This window comes from Bos indicus, chromosome 10, assembly GCF_029378745.1.
Source record: "Bos indicus isolate NIAB-ARS_2022 breed Sahiwal x Tharparkar chromosome 10, NIAB-ARS_B.indTharparkar_mat_pri_1.0, whole genome shotgun sequence".
Taxonomy (NCBI): Eukaryota; Metazoa; Chordata; class Mammalia; order Artiodactyla; family Bovidae; genus Bos; species Bos indicus.
In genome coordinates, this window is record NC_091769.1 from 11,141,833 (window position 1) to 11,164,161 (window position 22,329).

At 46.9% G+C, this 22,329-nt stretch overlaps 1 protein-coding gene and 1 long non-coding RNA gene across 3 annotated transcripts in view; both read right to left on the reverse strand.

Moving 5' to 3' along the window:
* Positions 1–22,329, reverse strand: part of SERINC5 (serine incorporator 5) — a 109,002-nt gene that overhangs the window by 33,398 nt on the left and 53,275 nt on the right. For both annotated transcript variants that reach the window (XM_019968108.2, XM_019968109.2), the window contains exon 2: positions 21,579–21,740. In XM_019968108.2, the coding sequence (XP_019823667.1) occupies positions 21,579–21,740 (162 nt within the window). The remainder of the gene's footprint in view (positions 1–21,578; positions 21,741–22,329) is intronic.
* Positions 15,817–21,572, reverse strand: LOC139185191 (uncharacterized). The gene is made up of 2 exons (XR_011568721.1): positions 19,926–21,572; positions 15,817–19,867 (listed from the first exon to the last, which is right to left on the reverse strand). It is a non-coding gene; the product is annotated as an uncharacterized lncRNA (long non-coding RNA).

Genomic DNA, 22,329 nt, shown 5'->3' on the forward strand with positions numbered 1-22,329 from the left:
ACTAGTAGTCGAAAAAATACAAAGTCTGTGGGTGGAAGTCATAGTTGGCAGGACTGAAGGATAGGGAGAGGGTTCTCTTCTGCCTTTTTAAAGTATTTAGGGTGGAGGGGGAGTAGGGTTAAAGGGAAAAAGGAAAGTGAAGTTGCTCAGTCATGTCCAACTCTTTGGGACACCATGGACTGCAGCCTCCCAGGCTCCTCCGTCCATAGGATTCTCCAGGCAAGAGTACTGGAGTGGGTAGCCTATCCCTTCTCCAGGGGATCTTCCGGACTCAGGGATTGAACCCAGGTCTCCCGCATTCCAGGCAGACGCTTTACCCTCTAAGCCACCAGGGAAGCCCTAGGAACTGAAAAGAGCTCTGGGAGTTTGTTTTTAACATAGAGGGTTGGAAGCACCCTGGAGCATTCCAGTGAGAAGGTGAGTCTGGAAACTGCTTGAAAACAGTGATTAAGATACAGGATGCGCCCCCACCAGGTCATGAGAGACCTTAGCAAGGGCTTTCTGAAGGAGTCTGAATTTTCAGCTGTTTCACAATGAGTGAGCAAATTCACACGGTTAAAATCTTCATCTACTGAAGTCATGGGGGACCCCGTACAAGTGAATGTTTCAGAGCCTGCAGCAGGAAACAAAAGCTGCACCCTATGAATGGTACTGGTAATACGGAGGTTCAGCTCAGTTCAGTCGCTCAGTCGTGTCCGACTCCTTTGTGACCCCATGAACTGCAGCATGCCAGGCCTCCCTGTCCATCAAGTGTGCCTTAGGAAGCATCACGACGAACAAAGCTAGTGGAGGTGATGGAGTTCCAGTTGAGCTATTTCAAATCCTGAAAGATGACTGCACTCAATATGCCAGCAAATTTGGAAAATTCAGCAGTGGCCACAGGACTGGAAAAGGTCAGTTTTCATTCCAATCCCAAAGAAAGGCAATGCCAAAGAATGCTCAAACTACCGCACAATTGCACTCATCTCACATGCACCCCGCTCCAGTACTCTTGCCTGGAAAATCCCATGGACAGAGGAGCCTGGTGGGCTGCAGTCCATGGGGTCCCGAAGAGTCGGATACGACTGAGCGACTTCACTTTCACTTTTCACTTTCATGCATTGGAGAAGGAAATGTCAACCCACTCCAGTGTTCTTGCCTGGAGAATCCCAGTGACCGGAGAGCCTGGTGGGCTGCCGTCTATGGGGTCGCACAGAGTTGGACATGACTGAAGTGACTTAGCAGCAGCAGCAGTAGCACATGCTAGTAAAGTTATAAGGAGGTAATGTTGCTTTAAATCTGTAAAAGGAGGCCAAGTTATAAGGAGGTAATGTTGCTTTAAATCTGTAAAAGGAGGCACCATGCCTCCACCTTATTTGTTTTATTCATATGGGATTTACTGCTCTGTAATATTCATTCAACTCTTCCCCTACCTTCTCTGTTCCCCCTATCATCAAAGCTAATCCCTTTTGCACAGCGCCCCCACACTCTTGCCATAACACATGCATGTCAGTTCAGTTAAGTCGCTTACTGTGTCCAACTCTTTGCGACCCAATGAAATGCAGCACACCAGGCCTCCCTGTCCATCACCAACTCCTGGAGTTTACCCAAACTCATGTACATTGAGTCAGTGATGCCATCCAACCATCTCATCCTCTGTTGTCCCCTTCTCCTCCTGCCCTCAATCTTTCCCAGCATCAGGGTCTTTTCAAATGAGTCAGCTCTTCGCATCAGGTGGCCAAAGTATTGGAGTTTCAGCTTCAACATCAGTCCTTCCAATGAATACCCAGGGCTGATCTCCCTTAGGATGGACTGGTTGGAGGTCCTTGCAGTCCAAGGAACTCTCAAGAGTCTTCTCCAACACCAGTTTAAAAGCATCAATTCTTCGGCACTCAGCTTTCTTTATAGTCCAACTCTCACATCCATACATGACTACTGGAAAAACCACAGCCTTGACTAGACGGACCTTTGTTGACAAAGTAATGTCTTTGCTTTTTAATATGCTGTCTAGGCTGGTCATAACTTTCCTTCCAAGGAATAAACGTCTTTTAATTTCATGGCTGCAGTCACCATCTGCAGTGATTTTGGAGTCAGCATCCCTTTAATCTACCCAGTCCATCTTTCCCAGTCAGATTCTTTTCCACCTCCCTACCCACACCCAATTCTCTCTTCTCCTCAGATCAGTTGAAGAAGAATGCTCCTGCCAGCAGGCATGAGCACCCACCCTGTCATCTCCCACAAACTCCCCTCCCCAGACCCTTACTTACTGCCAGGGGCCCTTAGGCTCATCAAAGGGTGAGTATGTGGCACTGCATATCTCATCCACAATAAAAGTAGGCAAACAACCCCCTGCTCTAAATACTAAGACCTGTCTTATGCTCTGTGGGTGACTCAAGACATCTAGCTTTCAGCATGTGGTGAATATTTTTGGGTAAAGAACCTCCGAGTAGAACAAGCTGGCAGGATTTAGCAACGGGAATTTGCTCTGATTAAATATTTGCTGTTCCGAGCTCCATCCCAGTTTTAGAAAAAGACAACATACATCACACACAGATTCCACACTGTGGGCTGGAGGGGATGGGCCTGCTAAGGATGGTGCCTCTTATGTCTGGCTCTGGGCATCCAGGGACACTGCATCTGTGTTGGTTCTGTACAGACCCGAGGGCAAGGAGTTTCCTCCCAACCATTGAGCAACCAAACTCAAAGTCACAAAGTATCAGTGAGAATAAAGAGCTCATGTGGACTTCCAACCCTAACTCCACTAATAGTTGGGAAAATCACACACCCTAGCTGAGCCTCAGTTTCCCTATCTGTACAATGAAATAATACTGCCTTCTACCTCATGAAGCTGCTCTGAGAATTAAATCAGTGAATCCTTGTAAAAAGGGCTCATCACAGTTCTTGATCCATAGTAGCCATTAAGCAAACGTACTTAATTCTAAAGTTATTATTTAAAAAAAAAAAACAAACCTTTTGGGGGAGGGAGTCAGGCACATTATATGAACCCCTGATTGGCTGATGCATTCTGATTTAAACAAGAGGGGAAATGAACATCTTAGAACTCAGTAGACATTCTATTCACTTTACCAAAGGATTCATATTGAAGGATACAGTTGAACTTCTGTATAATTGCCAGTTCTGCATCTATAGATTTAACTAACCACAAAAAGAAATTTAAAAAAAAATTTAAATTTCAAATTTAAATTTGAAAGTTTCAAAACACAAAACTTGAATTTGCCATGTACCTGGAACTATTTATGTAGTATTAGATATTTTAAGTAATCTAGCAATGATTTAAAGTATATAAGAGGATGTGCCTAAGTTATATGCAAGTCCATTTTATATAAGGGACTTAAGCATCAGTGGATTTTGATATCCAAGAGGGTCCTGGAACCAACCCCCAAAGGATACCAAGGAACAATTGTACTGGCAACTGTCAATAAGGTGAACCTTTCCCTGGCACATCTATAAAGGCATACCTCAGAGATACTGTGGGTTCGGTTCCAGATCAATGTAATAAAGCAAATGGCAGAGTAAAGCAAGCCACGTGACTTTTTTGGTTTTCCAGGGCACATAAAAGTTAAGTTTACACTATACTGCAGTCTATTAAGTGTGCAATAGCATTATGTATGTGTGTTTTTTTTTAAAAAGCGTTGTTTAAAAATTTAATAATATAAGATTTAAAAATATTTTATTGCTAAAGAACACCAATCATCTAAGCCTTTGGTGAGTCATGGCAGTAACATCAAAGATCACTGAACATGTAACAACAGTAATGAAAAAGTTTGAAATATTGCGAGAATTACCCAAGTGTGACACAGAATGAGCAAATGCTGTTCGGAAAATGGCACACTGATTCACATGCTCGAGGCAGGGTTTCCCACAAACCTTCAGTTTGTAAGTAAAGCACAACAAAGCAAGGTATGCCTGTATAAGAACTGAGTTCTAAAAACAGTACTCACTACCTGTCTTTCAGAGACCTAGTCACCACTCAAAAGAAAATATATCTGAACTTCCAAATCAGGGAAGACATTTCAAAACATCAACACAAGTATTAAGCCTAGAGATGTTAACTAGAAAATCCCCATGGCTTTTCTTTTGAGGGGAGATGCTGGCTATGCCCTTAAAACAATTTCAATCTTGGGCAAATAAATGTGAAGAAATAATGGCAGGGTTAGAAAGGCCTACAGCTCTAGTTGGCCAGGGGCCCACATGCTACAAACTTAGAAATAAAGAATAGAATTTGGGAGTGGTTCTTACAGAAATGAAGAGGAAATGGAGCATCATGTCCCCATAACATTATTTTAGAGAGATGAGTAAACGGCACATTAACAAAGCTGATGAGTCTTACCTTCCATTATATCAAATTTTTAGGACATTGAATGAAACCAAGCTGCAAAGAAAGCTTTGGGAGAGCTGAGCAGGAGTGATATCACAAAACCTAGAAGAACTAGATCTACAGGTTCTGTTTAATATCTTACTTGAAATAAACTTCAGAACCAAGACTCTCTCCCCTTTCTGACATTCCAATTATTTGTAAACTTTTGAAGACAGTTTAGTTTTCTCTGTGGAAAAATTCCAGTGTCCATGACAGTGGACCCACCCATGGACAGGAGTTGCAAAACGGGGAAGGCTAAAATCAGCTTCCATCCTCCCCTTGACGGCTTCTAGCAATCAAGGGTCATTTCTCTGTAAATTATTACCTTTGAGGCCCTTTCGGGACTGTGGGGGCTATTTTTAAAAACAGTAACCACGAGGGACTTCCCTGGTGGTCCAGTGGTTAAGACTCTGCACTTCTAAGGTAGGAGGCATAGGTTCCATCCCTGGTCAGGGAACCAAGATCATCACACATGCAATGCAGTGCAGCCAAACAAAAAAAAAGTAAGCATCAGTACTCACCTCTCTTTTGTTCAGATTTCTCAATATTTTTAAGAGAAAAGTTTACAATGTGTCATTATTAAAAGTCATATGTGGGTGCTCAGTTGCTCAGTCCTGTCTGACTCTTTGTACCTTCATGGACTGTAGCCCACCAGGCTCCTCTGCCCATGGATTTCCCAGGCAAGAATACTGGAGTGGGTTGCTATTTCCTACCCCAGGGGATCTTCTTGACCCAGGGATCAAACCTGTGTCTCTTGCATCTCTTGCATTGGCAGGCAGATTGTCTACCACTGAGCCACCTGGGGAGCCCATTAAAAGTTATATGGGGAACTGAAACTCCAGTACTTTGGCCACCTCATGTGAAGAGTTGACTCATTGGAAAAGACCCTGATGCTGGGAGGAATTGAGGGCAGGAGGAAGAGGGGATGACAGAGGATGAGATGGCTGGATGGCATCATTGACTCTATGGACGTGAGTTTGGGTGAAGATGATGATGGACAGGGAGGCCTGGCGTGCTGCGATTCATGGGATCGCAAAGAGTCCGACACGACTGAGCGACTGAACCGAACTGAACTGAAAATTCCACTGAGCCTGGTTTTATTTGACCCAATCACCTCTGCAGTCAGAAACTTAATGTCCCCAGTAGTAACTCCCCAGAATCTCAGAAGCATGCAAGACAGAGACGATGCTAGAGTTCACAGCTCCCCCTCCACCATAAGCCTTTCAGGATCAAACCGCCACAAATATGATTAGATAGTTAGAAAACGACTCCAATCACAAACTTTAAATATTAAGCTTTCAATTGAAACAAGACAGCTTGCAGAGAACTAATGATGATGACATGAGGGCTCTTCCTAAGGGAAACAGGGAGCAGCTACCATCAATCTGCTCAGGGAATTAGGATTTATGAAGGCAGAATGTACAAAGAATCACTCCACTTGCTAACCTTGAAGGAAGGATAAGAGTTAATCCCAGCGAAAACTCATATAAAGCTTCAATGAGGCAACAGCTGTGGGGCTTGGGGCCATGGAATAGATAGGTCCTATGTGCTGACTGGCGTGGCCTATGAGAGAAGGCAGAGGGACCAAGGACCAAGATTCCCCATTTCTAGTTTGGTGGCGGGTTGGATGGTGGGCCAGCAGTGGACAGGAAGCACGAGAGAGGGGCAGTTTCAGGGTGCAGTGGCAGAAATTCACTTAAGTACAGGCTGCCAGAATCAAGGGGAAATGTGAGCAGATGGCGAGAGAGCAAGACTAGAGAAAAGGACTGGTAGGGACCAGAAGAGATGGCAAAGGAGGCACTCAATGGAATAAATAAATTTACCAGGAGAGGAACCCAGGTGGAGGAGCGGGGGGTGAAGGAGACAGAGCTGGGAACAGCCCAGAGAGCTGAGGAATGCAAACATTCAGGGACTGAGAAGAAAGGGGAAAAAAAAACAAGAAAGAAACTGAAAAGATACAGAGCCAGAGAGAAGCAGAGCCAGCTCTCAGGAAGCAGAGTGTGTCAAATACCACCAGTTGATGAGACGCCAGAAGTAACATTGGATTTGGGAACAAAGAGTCATTTGGGGCAGTAATCAGAATACTCTCCAGAGCAGAGACTGAAGGCTGAGGAGAGGAGACAGTCCAGGGGGCTGCATACTGGGCAGGAAGTGACCCCAGCAGGCCTTTCACCCCTGCTTTCAAGAAATCTAACTGCAAACCTAAAAGTGCATCATTCTAAAAGGTATTTATTTACCATTATACAAGCAATCTGGAGAAGAGAATGCCAACCCACTCCCGTATTCCTGCCAGGAGAATCCCCTCGACAGAGGAGCTTGGCGGGTTATAGTCCATGGGGTCGCAAAGAGTCAGATACGACTGAGCGAGTGAGCATACATACAAGCAACACATATTTACATTCTTGTTGCCAAAGAAAATGTAAATTACAACAGATACAGGTAACTGAATCCCCCTAACCATCATGACTCCAACCCTAACCTGACTGCTTCCAGAGGGAACCCCTGTCTCACTTCCTTGCAGGCCCTTTGCTCTGTTACTCCCCACTCATTATGTCCCACAGACTGTTGCATGTTCAACACATAAATCTATTTGCAACCTTTTAAACTGCTATATAAAGAAAGCTGAGCGCCAAAGAATTGATGCTTTTGAACTGTGGTGTTGGAGAAGACTCTTGAGAGTCCCTTGGACTGCAAGGAGATCCAACCAGTCCATCCTAAAGGAGATCAGTGCTGGGTGTTCACTGGAAGGACTGATGTTGAAGCTGAAACTCCAATACTTTGGCCACCTGATGCAAAGAGCTGACTCATTAGAAAAGACCCTGATGCTGGGAAAGATTGAGGGCAGGAGGAGAAGGGGATGACAGAGGATGAGATGGTTGAATGGCATCACTGACTCAATGCACATGGGTTTGGGTGGACTCCGGGAGTTGGTGATGGACAGGGAGGCCTGGCATGCTGTGGTTCATGGGGTCGCAAAGAGTTGGCCATGACTGAGCGACTGAAACTACTATACAGAAGTCCACAGCCCAGACCCATCGTAATTTAGTCTCTGTGACCCTAATGGCAGACATTCACATTGTTTCTGAGTTTTCACCCTTAGGAACAAGGCATAATCGATAGTGCCTGTACTGTGGGTATCGCATGTCTCTTTCTCTGCACATGCAGAGGCATTAAGAAGGACTGACATCCAGAAGGCGAATGCCGGATCATGAAGGTGGTTAAATTTTCATAGACACTGACAAACTCTTCCCAGGGAGGGTTGAAAACTCTAGGGTAATGGGTAACAGGGAGACCAGACAAGAAGAACAGAGGAGCCAACAGAGCCCCCCACTCCATCTCGGAGCCAGGAAAGTCTCTGCTGCTCCCACAAGGCCAGCTTCTCAGTAAGCACTGCCCCCCAAAATCAAGGGGAAAAGGGTGGACCAGGGCCCTGAGTCCAGAAAACAAATCCATACCTAAGCCCAGAGATAAGACTGCTGCTGTGGAGGCCTGGACTTTGTTTTAGATGGAAGACACAGTTACTGACCCACACTCTCCCCCACAGGATGCAGCGTCTGATAGAGGAGTCTGTGGCCCCTGAGAGGAGCAAGGCCCACTGACAGTTCTCTCTTGAACACTCAGATGCTGGAGTTTCTTTGAAAAGACCAAGTATCTAAACAGGCAGGGCTTTCTAGTCAGACCGCTTATCAGTGGGAAGATGTGCTTATGGCCAAAGTGAGCAGCACCAAATCAGCTAACTTCCCATTGAATGTGTGAACAGGAAGAGCATGGTGATCTAAATATGCAAATCCAACCACACTCATGGCTGTTTTCTGTAAATAGCTACTGAAAGTCCAATGAAATGGGAGTTTACAGGTGTATTCTTCATCCCACACTATATGTTATGTAAATATACCTAGATATCACAGCACAGGGCTTGGTCATTCCCTGACTCATTCATATCTACTATGTACAGGTACGCTTCTGGGTTATGGAGATTCAAGCAGCAAATAAAACAGATTAAAAATCCAAGCTAGGGCTTCCCCGGTGGTCTAGGCGTTAAGAATTCGCCCGCCAGTGCAGGGTACACAGGTTTGGTCCGGGAGTATCCCACATGCCGCCAAGCAACATGCTCCATGACTACTGGGGCGGCACTCCAGAGTCCATGCTCCGCAAGAAAAGCCACTGCAATTGGAAGCCCGCGCACTGGAAGTAGAGAGTAGCCCTTGCTCTCCGCAACTGGAGAAAGCCCAAGCACAGCAACGAAGACCCAGCACAGCCAAAAATAAATAAATGAAAAAAGAAATATTAAAAAACAGAAAAATCCAAGCTAACAAGGAGCTAACTTTCTAGAGAAATGCTAGCCACGTGTGCTCTTCTTTACGGATATTCCAGGCATTTTCATGGTTTAATTTTGACTATCCACATGAGTTAGTCCATCCTAAAGGAAATCGACCCTGAATATTCATTGGAAGGACTGAGGCTGGAGCTGAAGCTCCAATCCTTTGGCCATCTGATGTGAAGAGCCTACTCACTGGAAAAGACTCTGATGGTGGGAAAAACTGGAGGCAGGAGGAGAAGGGGGCGACAGAGGATGAGATGCTTGGATGGTATCCCTGACTCTATGGACATGAGTTTGAGCAAACTCTGGGAGATAGTGAAGAACAGGGAAGCCTGGAGTGCTGCAGTTCATGCGGTCACAAAGAATAGACACAACTTAGCAACTGAACAACGACAATCCATGATTTTGCCTTAGGTACGACACAGAAACCTAATGTTCTCCAAAAGATGGAATTCTACTGTGAAATGAAATATTTCCCGCTCTACACTCAAGTCTCTTTCAAATGCAAATATCTGAGCCTGAAACAAAGCCAGCTATTTGGAAGCCATCAGCTACTTCCTCCCCGTTAGAGCTGAGGAGCTGGTGGAATGTGAGAGGTGGCCTCATCGGACACCCCTTACAGTAAACGGGAATTAGGAAGTGAACAATAAAGAAAGCAGGATTGGCCCCAGATAGTTAGAGACATATGAAAGAAATGATTTCAGCAAATCCGGAGACTTGCATTTTCCCATACGTAAAAGATGGCTGAATCTCTTCATGTGACAGATTTGGCTTTTCTTAAGTGTGTGCTTGCTCCGTTCCTTCAGTCCTCTTTGCAACTGAAGAGTTCTCTTCAGTCCTTTACCATGGACTAGCCCCCAGGCTCCTCTGTCCATGGGATTCTCCAGGCAAGAATACTGGAGTGGGTTGTCATTTCCTTCTCCAGGGGATCTTCCTGACCCAGGAATTGAACCCCCGTCTCCTGAGTCTCTGTATTGGAGGTGGATTATTTACCCACTGAGCCACCTAAAAGTGTGAAAGTCGTTCAGTTGTGTCTGACTCTTTGTGACTCCAGGGACTATATAGTCCATGGAATTCTCCAGGCCAGAATACTGGAGTGGGTAGAGTTTCCCTTCTCCAGGGGATCTTCCCAACTCAGGGATTGAACCCAGGTCTCCTGTATTGCAGGTGGATTCTTTACCAACTGATCCACAGAGTAATCTTTCAATATTCAGATTACCTGCCTCCTTGCTGCAAACTTGTACACAGCCTGGCTCCTCCCCTGCCTCCTCAGAGTCAGCTCTCTCAGGATTGCCTGAGATGCTGTCTCCTGGGCTTGAGTCCTAACATTTACACTGAATAAAACCTAACACTCAAAGGTTGCACATGTTTTTCCAGTCAACACTACCAAACCTACACCCTCCAGATTCTGAGAGCCTCTGGTCACTTGTTCCCCAATTCTAGGGCTAAGACCCCAGCCACACACACAGTTTGGTTTCTGGCCCAGCATCCTTCTCATTTTACACTGGACCAGGAATTGGGGGCCCCCATTGGAGAAGGAAATGGCAACCCACTCCAATGTTCTTGCCTGGAGAATCCCAGGGACGGGGGAGCCTGGTGGGCTGCCGTCTATGGGGTCGCACAGAGTCGGACACGACTGAAGTGACTTAGCAGCAGCATCAGGAGAAGAACTGGGGTACCCACATACTCATTTTATCCATCCCTACTTCTTCCCAAATCACCAAAATGCTTGGTTTGGCTACATAGAAAGAAGGGCTGATTATTATTATTTTTTAACCTGTAAATGATTTACCATGTATCTCAAAAGGCCAGGATGAATAAATCCGTCACGAGTGAAAACATCATGCTGTTCACTGTGTCTCACTAAATTTATTGCTGTGTTGTTCTTGCCTAGTCAACCCAGAACATGGCTCATACAGCCTGGTATCTGCAACTTAATCAGGAGCTCCAGGACCCTCAGCACAAAGTTTAGCCCATTCAAGTTTCTCCTTTAGGGAAAGGGGAGAAGAACTGCGTAGGACACAAACCGGGCCACTGAGGTCAACCATGGGCCAGCACAGCAAAGGAAAGCCTGTGGGTCAGAACCAGGCAGCTCCTGTTTATGTAAATAAAGTTTTATTGGAACACAGCCATGCTCATTTGTAGGTATTTTGTTTTGGCTGCAGAGTTGAGTAGTTGCTAAGGACCACAGGGCCTTCATAGCTGAAATGTTTACTAGCTGGCTCTTTACAGGAAAGGTTTGCCCAGCCCAGGACCAGGAAGTAGAGCTGAGGAGCTGTGCTAACTGCTGAAGTGTAAATTAGCATCTCAAAGGCAAATGACAACTGGTGATGACTTACTCTACAGATCAACAGTCAAAGGAACAGCAGACAGGCAATCAGCTCAACTGGTCGTGATCAATTGCCTTCGGTTCTCCCCTGAGTGTCCTGCCTTCTCCAGAGCACACCCTGCTGCCCCCCAAATGGAACTTGGTGCTTTAAGTGAATTAAATTGTTCATCTGCCATATGCTATTTTCAGGGCTACAGCTTAAGGGTTTAATTTGTCTGTCTAAAAAAAAAAAAAAAAAGCTTTGTGGAAGGGGTGGTGGAGGACATGTCTTTGAGTTCAGAGCTTTTTTTCTGTGGGTCAGAAGCCCACATAGTAGGAAAAAAAAAAACAAAAACCCTCACATCTGTTATACAAACACGACTTGTGGAACCAAAAATAAAACCCACACTGATGAAAGCCGGCGTGTTGCAAGATATAATTTTAGACTTAATTTTAAGACTGTAGAAACAGCCTCACTAAAATTTAAAAACCACAACCTCGCCTCCCCCTGCCCCCCACCTCCCTCAAATACCCAACCCCTCTTTGTGATTAAGCTCAACCCTGCTTTAGAGGGCAAAACACTCTAAGCCCTTTTACAAACCTCCCACCTCACCTAGACTTCCAGTTCTCCCACAAAAGGATAGGGAGAAAGCATTCCTGAGTTCTGATGTGACCCCAGAGGTCAACAGAAGGGAGCGCTAAGCTGACACCACCATCTCCAATAATCACTAATGGAATTCAGATATTTTTAACTTTCAAACACAACCACGCGCACATGTGGCCTGATGCTGGGGCGCCTTCCTCACACACGCAAAGTGCATAAGGAGGCCCCGTTCTCACGCCCGCATCCCATGCACCTGGCACAGTGCTTGGCACTCACATGGGCAGGAAAGAAGGGAGGGAGGGAGGAAGGAATCAATTACGTGACTTAAAAGATTTTTTTAAAAAACAAGAACTCAGATTACAGTTTAACCAAGTAACACGATCAGTCTTTTAAACGGTTATCAAGACTCAACTATTCACAATATTTACGTTTGCTGCCCACCGCAATCCGAGGCTACTGTTAATGTTGTGCCATTTGTCTGTGCCTCTGGCCCCGTCACAACAGAGCTGTTTCCAGCCATAAGACCCTGTCTGTCCCATTTATCTGTAGAGAGCGTCAAGGCCTCTGCAGATTGTTGCTTAACAGATGCTTTTGATGATGACGGAAAAAAAGGGTTAGGAAAACTTCAGTTCTCACATCTCTTCGCCGTCGCCCACAGTGAGATGCATCCTGAAACGGAGATTCTATTAACATCCGATGCTCCCCCAAAGCTTCTGGATAATGGATCCTCCAGACAAAGGACAATAGCTATTGTTTCTTGTTTTCTGGCTCCTGGGGAGCTCATTATTACTGGACAAGGGTCAAACCTCTTTGTCTTTGGTTCAGACTCAAAAAGGCTCTCAGCAGGGTTTCACGTTAGTTCAGATCACTGCCTGCAGAACCAGCCTGCTTCCCACCATCATTTCTCCGCATTCACTGAGTACTGAAGGCTGGGGCCTGAGCCACGAAAGAAGCGACGGATGTGGAGGGGGACCACAGGAATGGTCTTCTTCGGGTGGTGTTACGTCTGGATGCAAGGTGGACCGAAGATAAAACTGTTTGGAAACATGTGTCCCCAGAGTCACCCAACTGAGAGTGGAGGGGACCCAGAAGATTTAAGAGATGGAATCTCACTGCCAACACACCCCTGGCTAACTCTGATCAGGCCACAGTGAGAAATCCCCCTCTGTATTCTACAGAGAACTTGAAGTTCAATGGCCCAGACCAACCTTAAACCTCAGAAACATGCTGGCTGATCCGCTGGACACATATAAGGAACAACAGCCGTACAATGAACTCGGCAGCTGTTCAGAAGGAAGACTTTCGGAAAGCATTCTATCTCAGCTGAATTTAAAAAATAAAAAAACTCCAGAATCAGATAACTGGGTCAGCCATTTTTTTTGGAGGGGTGGGCCGGGGGGTACTAAGTCAACACTTGTTCTAACACAAAACAGAAAATACCAGCTGAGACCATAGAGTTCTGCTCCCTATAACCTGAATACGCTACAGCAACACCTGTTGCAAGGTCTCAGGAACAAGGTTCTGTTAACATTCAACCAGGAAAGACCCAAATCAGAGCAAGAGCCAGACTTCCCAGCCTGAGCATGAATACCTGTCATGCTGTGCTGGGACAAATTACATGGTGTTTGTGACCAGAGCAGAGTATTTTTCACTGCTGCTGTTTACTTTGAAAAGATGGTCACACCAAACACAACTTGAAGGCGGGCTCTGTTTCACATGCGAAGCCACCGCGTAAGTAAATAGTACATTTGCGGTCGCCCTTATTTTCTACTTCAAACTAACTGGCGTCCCTGGAGCCCAGCTGCTGGCTCTCAGGAGGGAAAGAGGCTGGTGGGGAAGGTGAGCTAAGGAAGCTGCTGAGGCCCATGTTTTCCAGAGGAAATGCTTCTCCCTCGTCATAAGTCCAGAAGGAAGGTCAGGAATCATGAGGAAGGGTGTTTGCTAAGGCTTCTCCTGCCGCTCCTGTGAACGTCTCAGCAACAACCAGACCCGGCTGAACAGGCCAGCGAGGCACCCCGGCGGGGGTCCAGCGGTCCCGGGCCCTCGTCCAGCGCTACCTGGTGTCACGCCCTGGACAAGCCACCTCACTGCCCTGCGCCACCCCTCTCATCTGTCAAAAGAGGAGACTGGTTAGGATTATAATGGAAGATTCTGCCACTGTGAAACAATGTTTTACTCAAATTATACTGTCAAAAGAGGGCAATATTTTCTCTGTGTAACATGTAACACCACATAGTAAATGCTGTCTCTTCACTGGGGAGAAGACATAAATAGAAGCTGCACCCTTTTTTTTTTTCTCCCCATCAAAGCCTCTTGATGAAAGTGAAAGAGGAGAGTGAAAAAGTTGGCTTAAAGCTCAACATTCAGAAAACGAAGATCATGGCATCTGGTCCCATCACTTCAGGGCAGATAGATGGGGAAACAGTGGAAACAGTGTCAGACTTTATCTTTTTGGGCTCCAAAATCACTGCAGATGGTGACTGCACCCATGAAATTAAAAGACGCTTACTCCTTGGAAGAAAAGTTATGACCAACCTAGATAGCATATTGAAAAGCAGAGACATTACTTTGCCAACAAAGGTCTGTCTTGTCAAGGCTATGGTTTTTCCAGTGGTCACGTATGGATGTGAGAGTTGGACTATAAAGAAAGCTGGGCGCTGAAGAATTGATGCTTTTGAACTGTGGTGTTGGAGAAGACTCTTGAGAGTCCCTTGGACTGCAAGGAGATCCAGCCAGTCCATTCTGAAGGAGATCAGCCCTAGGATTTCTTTGGAAGGAATGATGCTGAAGCTGAAACTCCAGTACTTTGGCCACCTCATGCGAAGAGCTGACTCATTGGAAAAGACTCTAATGCTGGGAGGGATTGGGGGCAAGAGGAGAAGGGGACGACAGAGGATGAGATGGCTGGATGGCATCACTGACTCGATGGACGTGAGTCTGGGTGAACTCCGGGAGTTGGTGATGGACAGGGAGGCCTGGCGTGCTGCGATTCATGGGGTCGCAAAGAGTCGGACACGACTGAGCGATTGAACTGAACTGATTATCTTTTTAACTAGGTTCTTTACCTAGTAACTTTGTTTCATGTTGTTTTTTTTTTTTTTAATCCCCTATGACTAGCAAGGGACCAGGAACTGGAGGGCTTTCCCCAAAACAATACTATCCCTAATGCTTTTATATTCCTAATAATGCAGGTTACACATAAAAAGTAGAACAGCTCATTACTGAATTTCAGCATCTCTAACATAGTGGATCAAAGCTCTGTCAACTCTAGGAACCACCAAAGCTGGCTAAACGTCACTGAACTGACCACAGGTGTACTCAGGACAGCATTCTGAAATCTAAGTTTTTCTCTGAGGCATGTAGCTTCTGTGTTCCTCTACAGCCTGTGGGGACTCCGGAATTTGAAAATGGAGTACCATCTGGGAGAAGTACAAGTTCCAACAACAGCCTCAGGTCGCCCATGGGGATAGTTAATCTAGAGAACGAAGTCTGAGGGAAGTGAACTTGCGAAGCCGGGGACAGGAGGGCAATCCAAGTCTAAATAAGAGAACTGGAATGTGACATCAGGAAGCCTGGGGGGGCTGAAGCAGGACTGCCTGACAGCAGACTGGAAACCCAACACTTTATGACCTTTGTGGGGAAGTATGTGGTCAGCACTGGACCTGGAAAAAGTGGGGAGGATGATCTATCAGGATCCCGGGCCTGTCCTGAGAAAACCGTGCCTCAACCAGCAGACCAGTTAGGATGTGAATAACCAAAGCCAGAAATGAAAGCACCGCCTCAGGGAAAGGATCACGCCAGGACGTGACCTCTTCACTGCCCGGGGTGAGGCTGGGGGTGGGGAGAATCTCCAGATACGGATGTGGCTTGGAACAAGCCTGGCTATAAATAGTACTTCTTTATTTCATTTTCATCCATCTACTTCCAAATAATCTTATGCTAATAAAGCTAATATACATGAATTTCCCATTAACACATCCTCTTCTCCTTCTAATGAACGGTGAAAATGACTGGGAAATACAGGCCAAAGATAATTTATATATCACCTCTAGGGATGTGTTGAGAGAGACTGGATTTTCTGAATAAATAGAGAAAAATCCTTTAAGCCCATCCTGTTATCTCCATTCCAAGGGCCTAAATCCATAGCTGGCAGCCTCAACAATCCATCCCTGTTCCCCCTCCCTAGCAAATTTACACTGCATAATAACTGCAGAAATCGTGATTAGAACATATACTTAAAATTCGTTTAAGGTGGTTACACTCCCAGGTTACAGTCATAACCTGTAACCTGTAAGTGTAACTGAAAAGGGGCCAGATTCAGATCCCATCAGTGTCCCACTTCCACCCCACACTGGTCCTGAGACTGAGCAGTCCGCTGAGTCCACTGGACCAAAGTGACGAGGACAATTTCTAAATGGCTCCTTGGATAAAATCGTCAGGTTCCAGCAAGTCAAGGGCAGACCAGCCACGGCAGGAAGGGGCTTCTCGGGTCCAGCCTGGGCCTGTGCGCACAGATCCGCACAGACCACTGAGCACACTCAGCAACCTCTCTGCTCGTCAGGCTGGGCAACGAGCCTGGGGTCCATTCTGATACATACAAGCCTTTTCACAAACTCGTAAACTCAGAGCTTAAGCTGTTTCAGGAGATGCACATCCAAATGCCTTTCTTGGGAACAAGAAGTAAGGATGGAGGTAAGCATCCAGCGACGGGGCCTGTAGTGAGCTAGCATGCTTGGCCCTCTAAAGGCAGCCAACTGCACATTACAAAAAAAATCTGCAGGCCAAACAAGAAGAGCTTGTAAACCAATGAACAATTCCTGGGCTAGGAGGTTTTCGGGGGCACCTGAAATCTCTGGGTGTGGCCCTGGCTAATGGGTGGGGCTGGGGCTGGCTTTTCTCAAGTCCAGGGAAAGAATGGGATTCAGAAGCTGCTTTTAAGACACTGAGGAACTGCAGCCTGAGGCAGCCCCTCACCTCTGGGCTCTCATCCAGCCTTCCTTTTCTGCCTACATTATCATCCTGTGCTGAAAAGAACCAAAATGCTCTTTTCATCCAATCATAGGAAGGATGCAATTTCACATTCCTACTCAGAGGAAAATGACCTAAACTCACCAGCAGAAAGTCATGTATATAAAGCAAAACATGTCTCCAAAAGAGATCAAGTAAGACTATAAAATGTTAACACTTTTTACAACAAAGGAAGGGACCAAGAAAACCGCTGCTATCAAAACCAAAGACCATAGTAGCTTCTCCTCTCAATACAAGGAACGATTCTTCAAATTTTAAATTTCAAGCAAACCCACACACACTACAACAACACAAACAGCGGTCTTCCACAATATGGAAGATGTGTTTTGGCTCTGAAAAAAAAGTAAGACACAAAGGTTCAGCCATCTCAGGCACCACCTACCACCCCATCAATGAGTCAGCCTGGGGACTAAGTGAACACGGGTTGGAGGAGACGGATCTGAGACGCTTCAGTGCAGGGGCCTGCGGGCTCTTCCTGCCTGGACCTGGCACACAGCTCACAGGGAGGCAGCCCCAAGGGCCATATATGCCCTGTCCTCCCTTTTCCAGCACTGGCTTAGTCTTCAGAGCTCCTACCCCACCAGAAACAAGAACAGCCTTCCTTTGCACAGCTTCCCAGGATGCGCAAACCTCAGGGTCAGCATCCCTCCACACAGAAGCTGCATCTTGATTCGGTGGTGCCGGGCAGAAGGCTTACATCTCTCACCCATTTTGTAGTTGTTCTCCTACGTTCTAAACTGGGTCTTTAATCCCCATAGGCATCAAGTGTCTCAAGACTATTTCTGAGTGAATTACACAGCTACTGACAACGATGACTTGCAATAAAACGGATGGTACGTTTTGAGATGGGAAAAATGCTCACAGGAGAAGACAGAAATCACACCCAGGTCAACCAGCACGGCAGAATCAGAGTGCTCATGAGAAAGAGGAGGTTCCTGATGGGGAGAAGGGAGGACATGCACTCATCTCCTGGGAGAACACCAAGATCGCGACTCGCTACTGAACGACCATTGACAGGAAAATGTGGCAACCCACCAAAAAGATAACCCACAACCAAGGGCAAAGGAGAAGCCCCAGCAAGATGGGAGGAGGGGCATAATCACGTCTAAAATCAAACTTCATATCCACCAGAGACTCTAGGAGGGCACACACCAACCTTGTGCGCACCAGGACCCAGGGAAAGGAGCAGTGACCCCACAAGAGACTGACCCAGACCTGCCTGCGTCTGAGGGCCTTCTGCGGAGGCTCGGGTCAGCAGCGGCCTGCCGCAGGGCCAGGGCACGAGCAGCAGCAGTCCTGGGAGGCGTGGCACGTGGCATTCGTCCTCGAGGAGGAGGTCGCCATTAGCCCCACCCAAGAGCCCTTTGGCGAGTCCTCCACAAACTGGAGAACAATTATACCCGAGAAGTTCTCGCACTGTTGCAGAAGCTCCAGACCCCACAACAGACTTCCCAACCTGCGGATCCAGCAAAGGGCCTGAGAACCCCCCAGGGAATCTGACTTTGAGGGTCAGCAGGATTCGATTACAAAACTTCCACAGGTCTGCAGAAACAGTGAGAAGAGGAAGGACGAGGTCTGGCCCAGCAGCTCTTGGCAGCTCCCTCTTGCTCGGATTTCAACACCCACCATGCTCTGCAGCCAAGGCGAAAACTGAAAATAATGGAAAAGGTGCTGCCCGGTGCCCTTCACCCTCACACCAGAGGCCTGCGAGGCTCTGGACAGAGCCCTGGCCGTTGCGCACGAAGGCAGGGCTGCTGGGTGGGAGGCAATTACACGCTCCCATCCGGACTGGGGAAAGGATACGTGCTTTCCCCTCTTTCTCTCACATCCTCCGACATCTCCACAGGCCAGCTAAGAGAGGGCAAGGACTGTGGCAAAGCCTAGTGTGTGTCCCCACAAGGGGACCTTTCAGCGCCTGCCCTCAAGCAAGGCCTGAGGATGAAGTCAGCCTCTATTCCATTGGCCAAGAAACAAACTGACTTTGTGACCAGCTAGCCGGCCAACCCTGTGAGGCTTCAGAGATGGAAAAAGGTTGGTTTCACCCACGGGAGCCTCATTCCCTATGCAGAAAGCCCAGCCAAACCATTTTCAAATAAGTACATTCAGGGAACAAGCACAGAAACATTTATAAGAGCCTCTGTGAGGAGTCAGGGTTGCCTCTTCCCTCCTTCCTTCCCTTCCTCCACCCTCTGCTCTGCACACACACCACTGCTGCCCCCGCCTCCCTAAGTAGCCCAGCCTGTTTCTATGGCAACAGCCTCCTACTCAAGAATCTATAATGGCTTCCCATTTGCCATGAGACCATAGCCAAATGCCTCACCTTAGCCCTGAAATTCCTACAAGTCACTTTACCTGCCCATGTCTCCTCCCTGTCCTTCTACACATGTCTTGTCCTTGTTCTTCCCACGGAGCCTAGTCACTAAGAACTCAGTCAGCCTAGGTTCAAATCCCAGCTCCACCACTTGGAGATGGAGACCTTGGGCAAGGTACGTAAGTGACTCCAAGCCTCAGTTTCTTCATCTGTAGAGCAGGGAGAGTGGCAGGACCTGTTGCTCAGGTTGAGTACAGTAGTGATGAACTGAAATGATTCAGGTAAAATGCTTAAAATAAAACCTGGCACATGGTATCACCCAACAGATATTAGCAACTGAAACACTCATCACACGAGTCACGGCTTTCATGAAGCCTTCCCTAGCAACATCGGTCAGCACCTTCTGTTTCTCACTCCCATTTTTTTTTCTTAAAAAAAAAACAAAAAAAAACAACCAAATCTTCTGTTTCTTAAATGTTCTGCAAACAGCCAGAAGCCATAAATACTGGCTGGAGTTGTTGAGGACTGTTCCATGAGGTAGGTTACTTGGATGGCAATCAAATGTTACAAATTATTATTATTAAACTCACATCCTAAAATATGTCCCTTCGTTCCCAAATTAGCTTTACTTCCAGTAACATTTCTGATGGGTTTCTCTCTAAAGAGATTGTGTTTCTGAGATCCAAAGCCTAATTTACAGAGACTGAAAGTTTCTTAAGCGTCCCATGGACACACTGGCAATTTCTCCCAGAGTGACACGCGGGGCCCCTAAGCCAATGCCTGTTCATTTAAAAGGAGAACATTAAGTTACCTGAAAAGCAGAAGTAATCAAAGTAAGAGTTACATCTACTGTTTCAAATATTCCTCCTCTCAAACTTCTTATCACAAACATTCAAGATTAAGCCATGGTAAGAGGAAGAGATGAGTGGCAAACGCACCTGAGATATAGCAGGACCTGGTGTAGTCAAACAAGGCAGCCTCGGCCCTTGGTCTCACCTGAGATATAGCAGGACCTGGTGCAGTCAAGCAAGGCAGCCTTGGCCCTTGGTCTCCCTGCTGCCTAACTTCACAGCACTTCAGGTATCCTCTCATATGGCACAATTTCTACCTGGTTTTATTTTTTTTTATTTTTTATTTTTTTATTGGCGGCGGAAGCCGGCGTCCGCCTTGGCTATCCGCGCCGCCCGCCGCGCCACTAACCCAAGTCTCTACCTGGTTTTAAGCCTCAGGAGACTTTATACCAGCCTTCTGAGTTATAAGCTCCTTTTCTCTCAAGTTTGAAGGCCCCATAGCTCCCAATGCAGGGCTTTATTGAGCAGAGATCCATGTTTAAAGCAATCAGAGAAGAATCTAAATTTCACAAATTTTGACATTAGTTCTAATATATTCCAGACCATACAACCAGTAATAAGAGCCTTACCCTACAGAAAACTTCCAAGGGCCTACCTTAACTAATGGGTAAGACTATAACAACTACGTCTAAGAAAATGGTTTTTCTGAAGCCCTTGAGTACATTTAAAATAGTCTGCACTTGCAGCCTAAGGTTGGGGGGAACAAACACTTCCTTGGGAGTTGCTCCTGGTGGCACCATCTCCATGGTTCCAGGAGGGCACTGTCTGACCTTGCTCCTTTGAGCAAGGGAAGATGGGTATGGGTCCCTGGAAGATGCAGTGCTAAGCGCTAAGTCTGTGGGGCAAATGGGGTCTGGCTGGTCAGCCTTTCTTCTTCTCCCCCGTTCCCTCCGAGGAGAGCTGCCCCCAGAGAACACGCCTACAGCAAATGTGCCCCTGCAGAGGAAGTGTTCCCTGGCTCAGGTGGGGTCCCCAGGTGAGTTAAGTCTGACTCGTTTTGGGGTTCAGTAGTAGGAAGCCCACTTCCTTGCAAATATGAGTCATGCTGTCTTATACCAGCTTTTGGGGGATAAAAGTGATGTTTGTATCTACCTGCTGACATTGTAGTATTTTTTGTCAGTTTATTCAGAACCTGAGAAGGGAAGGATGGCATTATTTATTGGGCTCCCTCAGAATCCCCAACTCAACCCCCCACCATCAGGCCCATTATGAGGAAATTCCAGAAAAAGGTCCTATATGTGTCTCTCTCAGAATCACATACTAGGGATACCTTCCAGATACTGCCCAGGCAATGACTGGAAGAAAATCCATCCTTCAACCCTGGAAACATCCACCCTACAAGTGACATGTCCAGGAAAGTAAAACCCGCCCTTTAGCCCACTCCTCATTATGTGTGGGATGGTCTGGGCTTTACCACACTGGCCACGTTAAGTGTTTATATAATAGCTGTGACTGGAGACACTGGCAGTCATCCTTAGGACAAGGGAAAAGTACAGAAGTCTACAGGGAAAGACTACACATCCCATCAGGAACAGCCATCAACAAAGCTAAGACAACACACACAATCTTCGCCACCAAAAGCATCAGAAGGCATCTGACCTACCACTAAAGATCAAGATGGGGAAGGGTTTGCCCGCTTAGAGAGAAAGCACTGAAGAGACTTCAGCAAGGCTCAGGAAGAGCAGGTATAACCCCAAACCACCCTGGGTGGCTGGGCCCCATGCTCTGCACTGAATGCTTCCCACACCCCCTCATTAACCATTGCTGGTGATGGGCAGAGTGGAAGGGGCTGACTCACGTGCTCCCTCATCTCGTTGGCCACGGTGTTGGACATCATGATGCAGCAGATGATGACGACCAGGATGAAGTAGAGCGCGTACATGAAGCGGGTACTCCGGGACTGACGGACCTTGGGGCCACAGCAGTAGGAGCAGCCAGCGTTCCCACAGCAGCAGGCCAACTAGGAAAGGAACACAGAGAGTCTTCTCAGAGCCTCTCCTTTATAGACCTACTGAGCCCAGGCCTCTGCAGGTGAGCTACCATCCTTCCGAAGCGTCCCACCCATAGGATGTGTGTGAACAAAGCTGTCGCCAGGATTGGTCTGATATTGTCTTTAATAAACATGGTGAGGCTTGGGAGATGTCCAATAGCTAAGCAGAAAAGGCACCCTTCCCCCGAAGCACTGTGGTCACTCAGACAAAAACAATCAGGGAAGAGCACAAGAAGCCAAGAACTAGAAGAAGAACTAAGTAAAGCGGGAAGGACGGGAAAACCAAGACGCTCATAGCCAAAGAACGAACTGTGTGGCGTGGTGGGGGTCCGGGCGGGGGCTGGAGCGGGGTGTGGATTACCACAAACAGGAAGCACAAAAGACACAGGCACCTCTCAGAGATTCACACAGGAAGGGTGGGCTTGAGGCTAATGAGTCTGTTCCCACACATGTATAGTCTCTCCCACTAGCAGTATCATTGACCAGAATGGTACATTTTAAAAAAATTTTACCAAGGATGAACTTGCACTGGCATCTCAAAATCACAGCAAGTCCATGG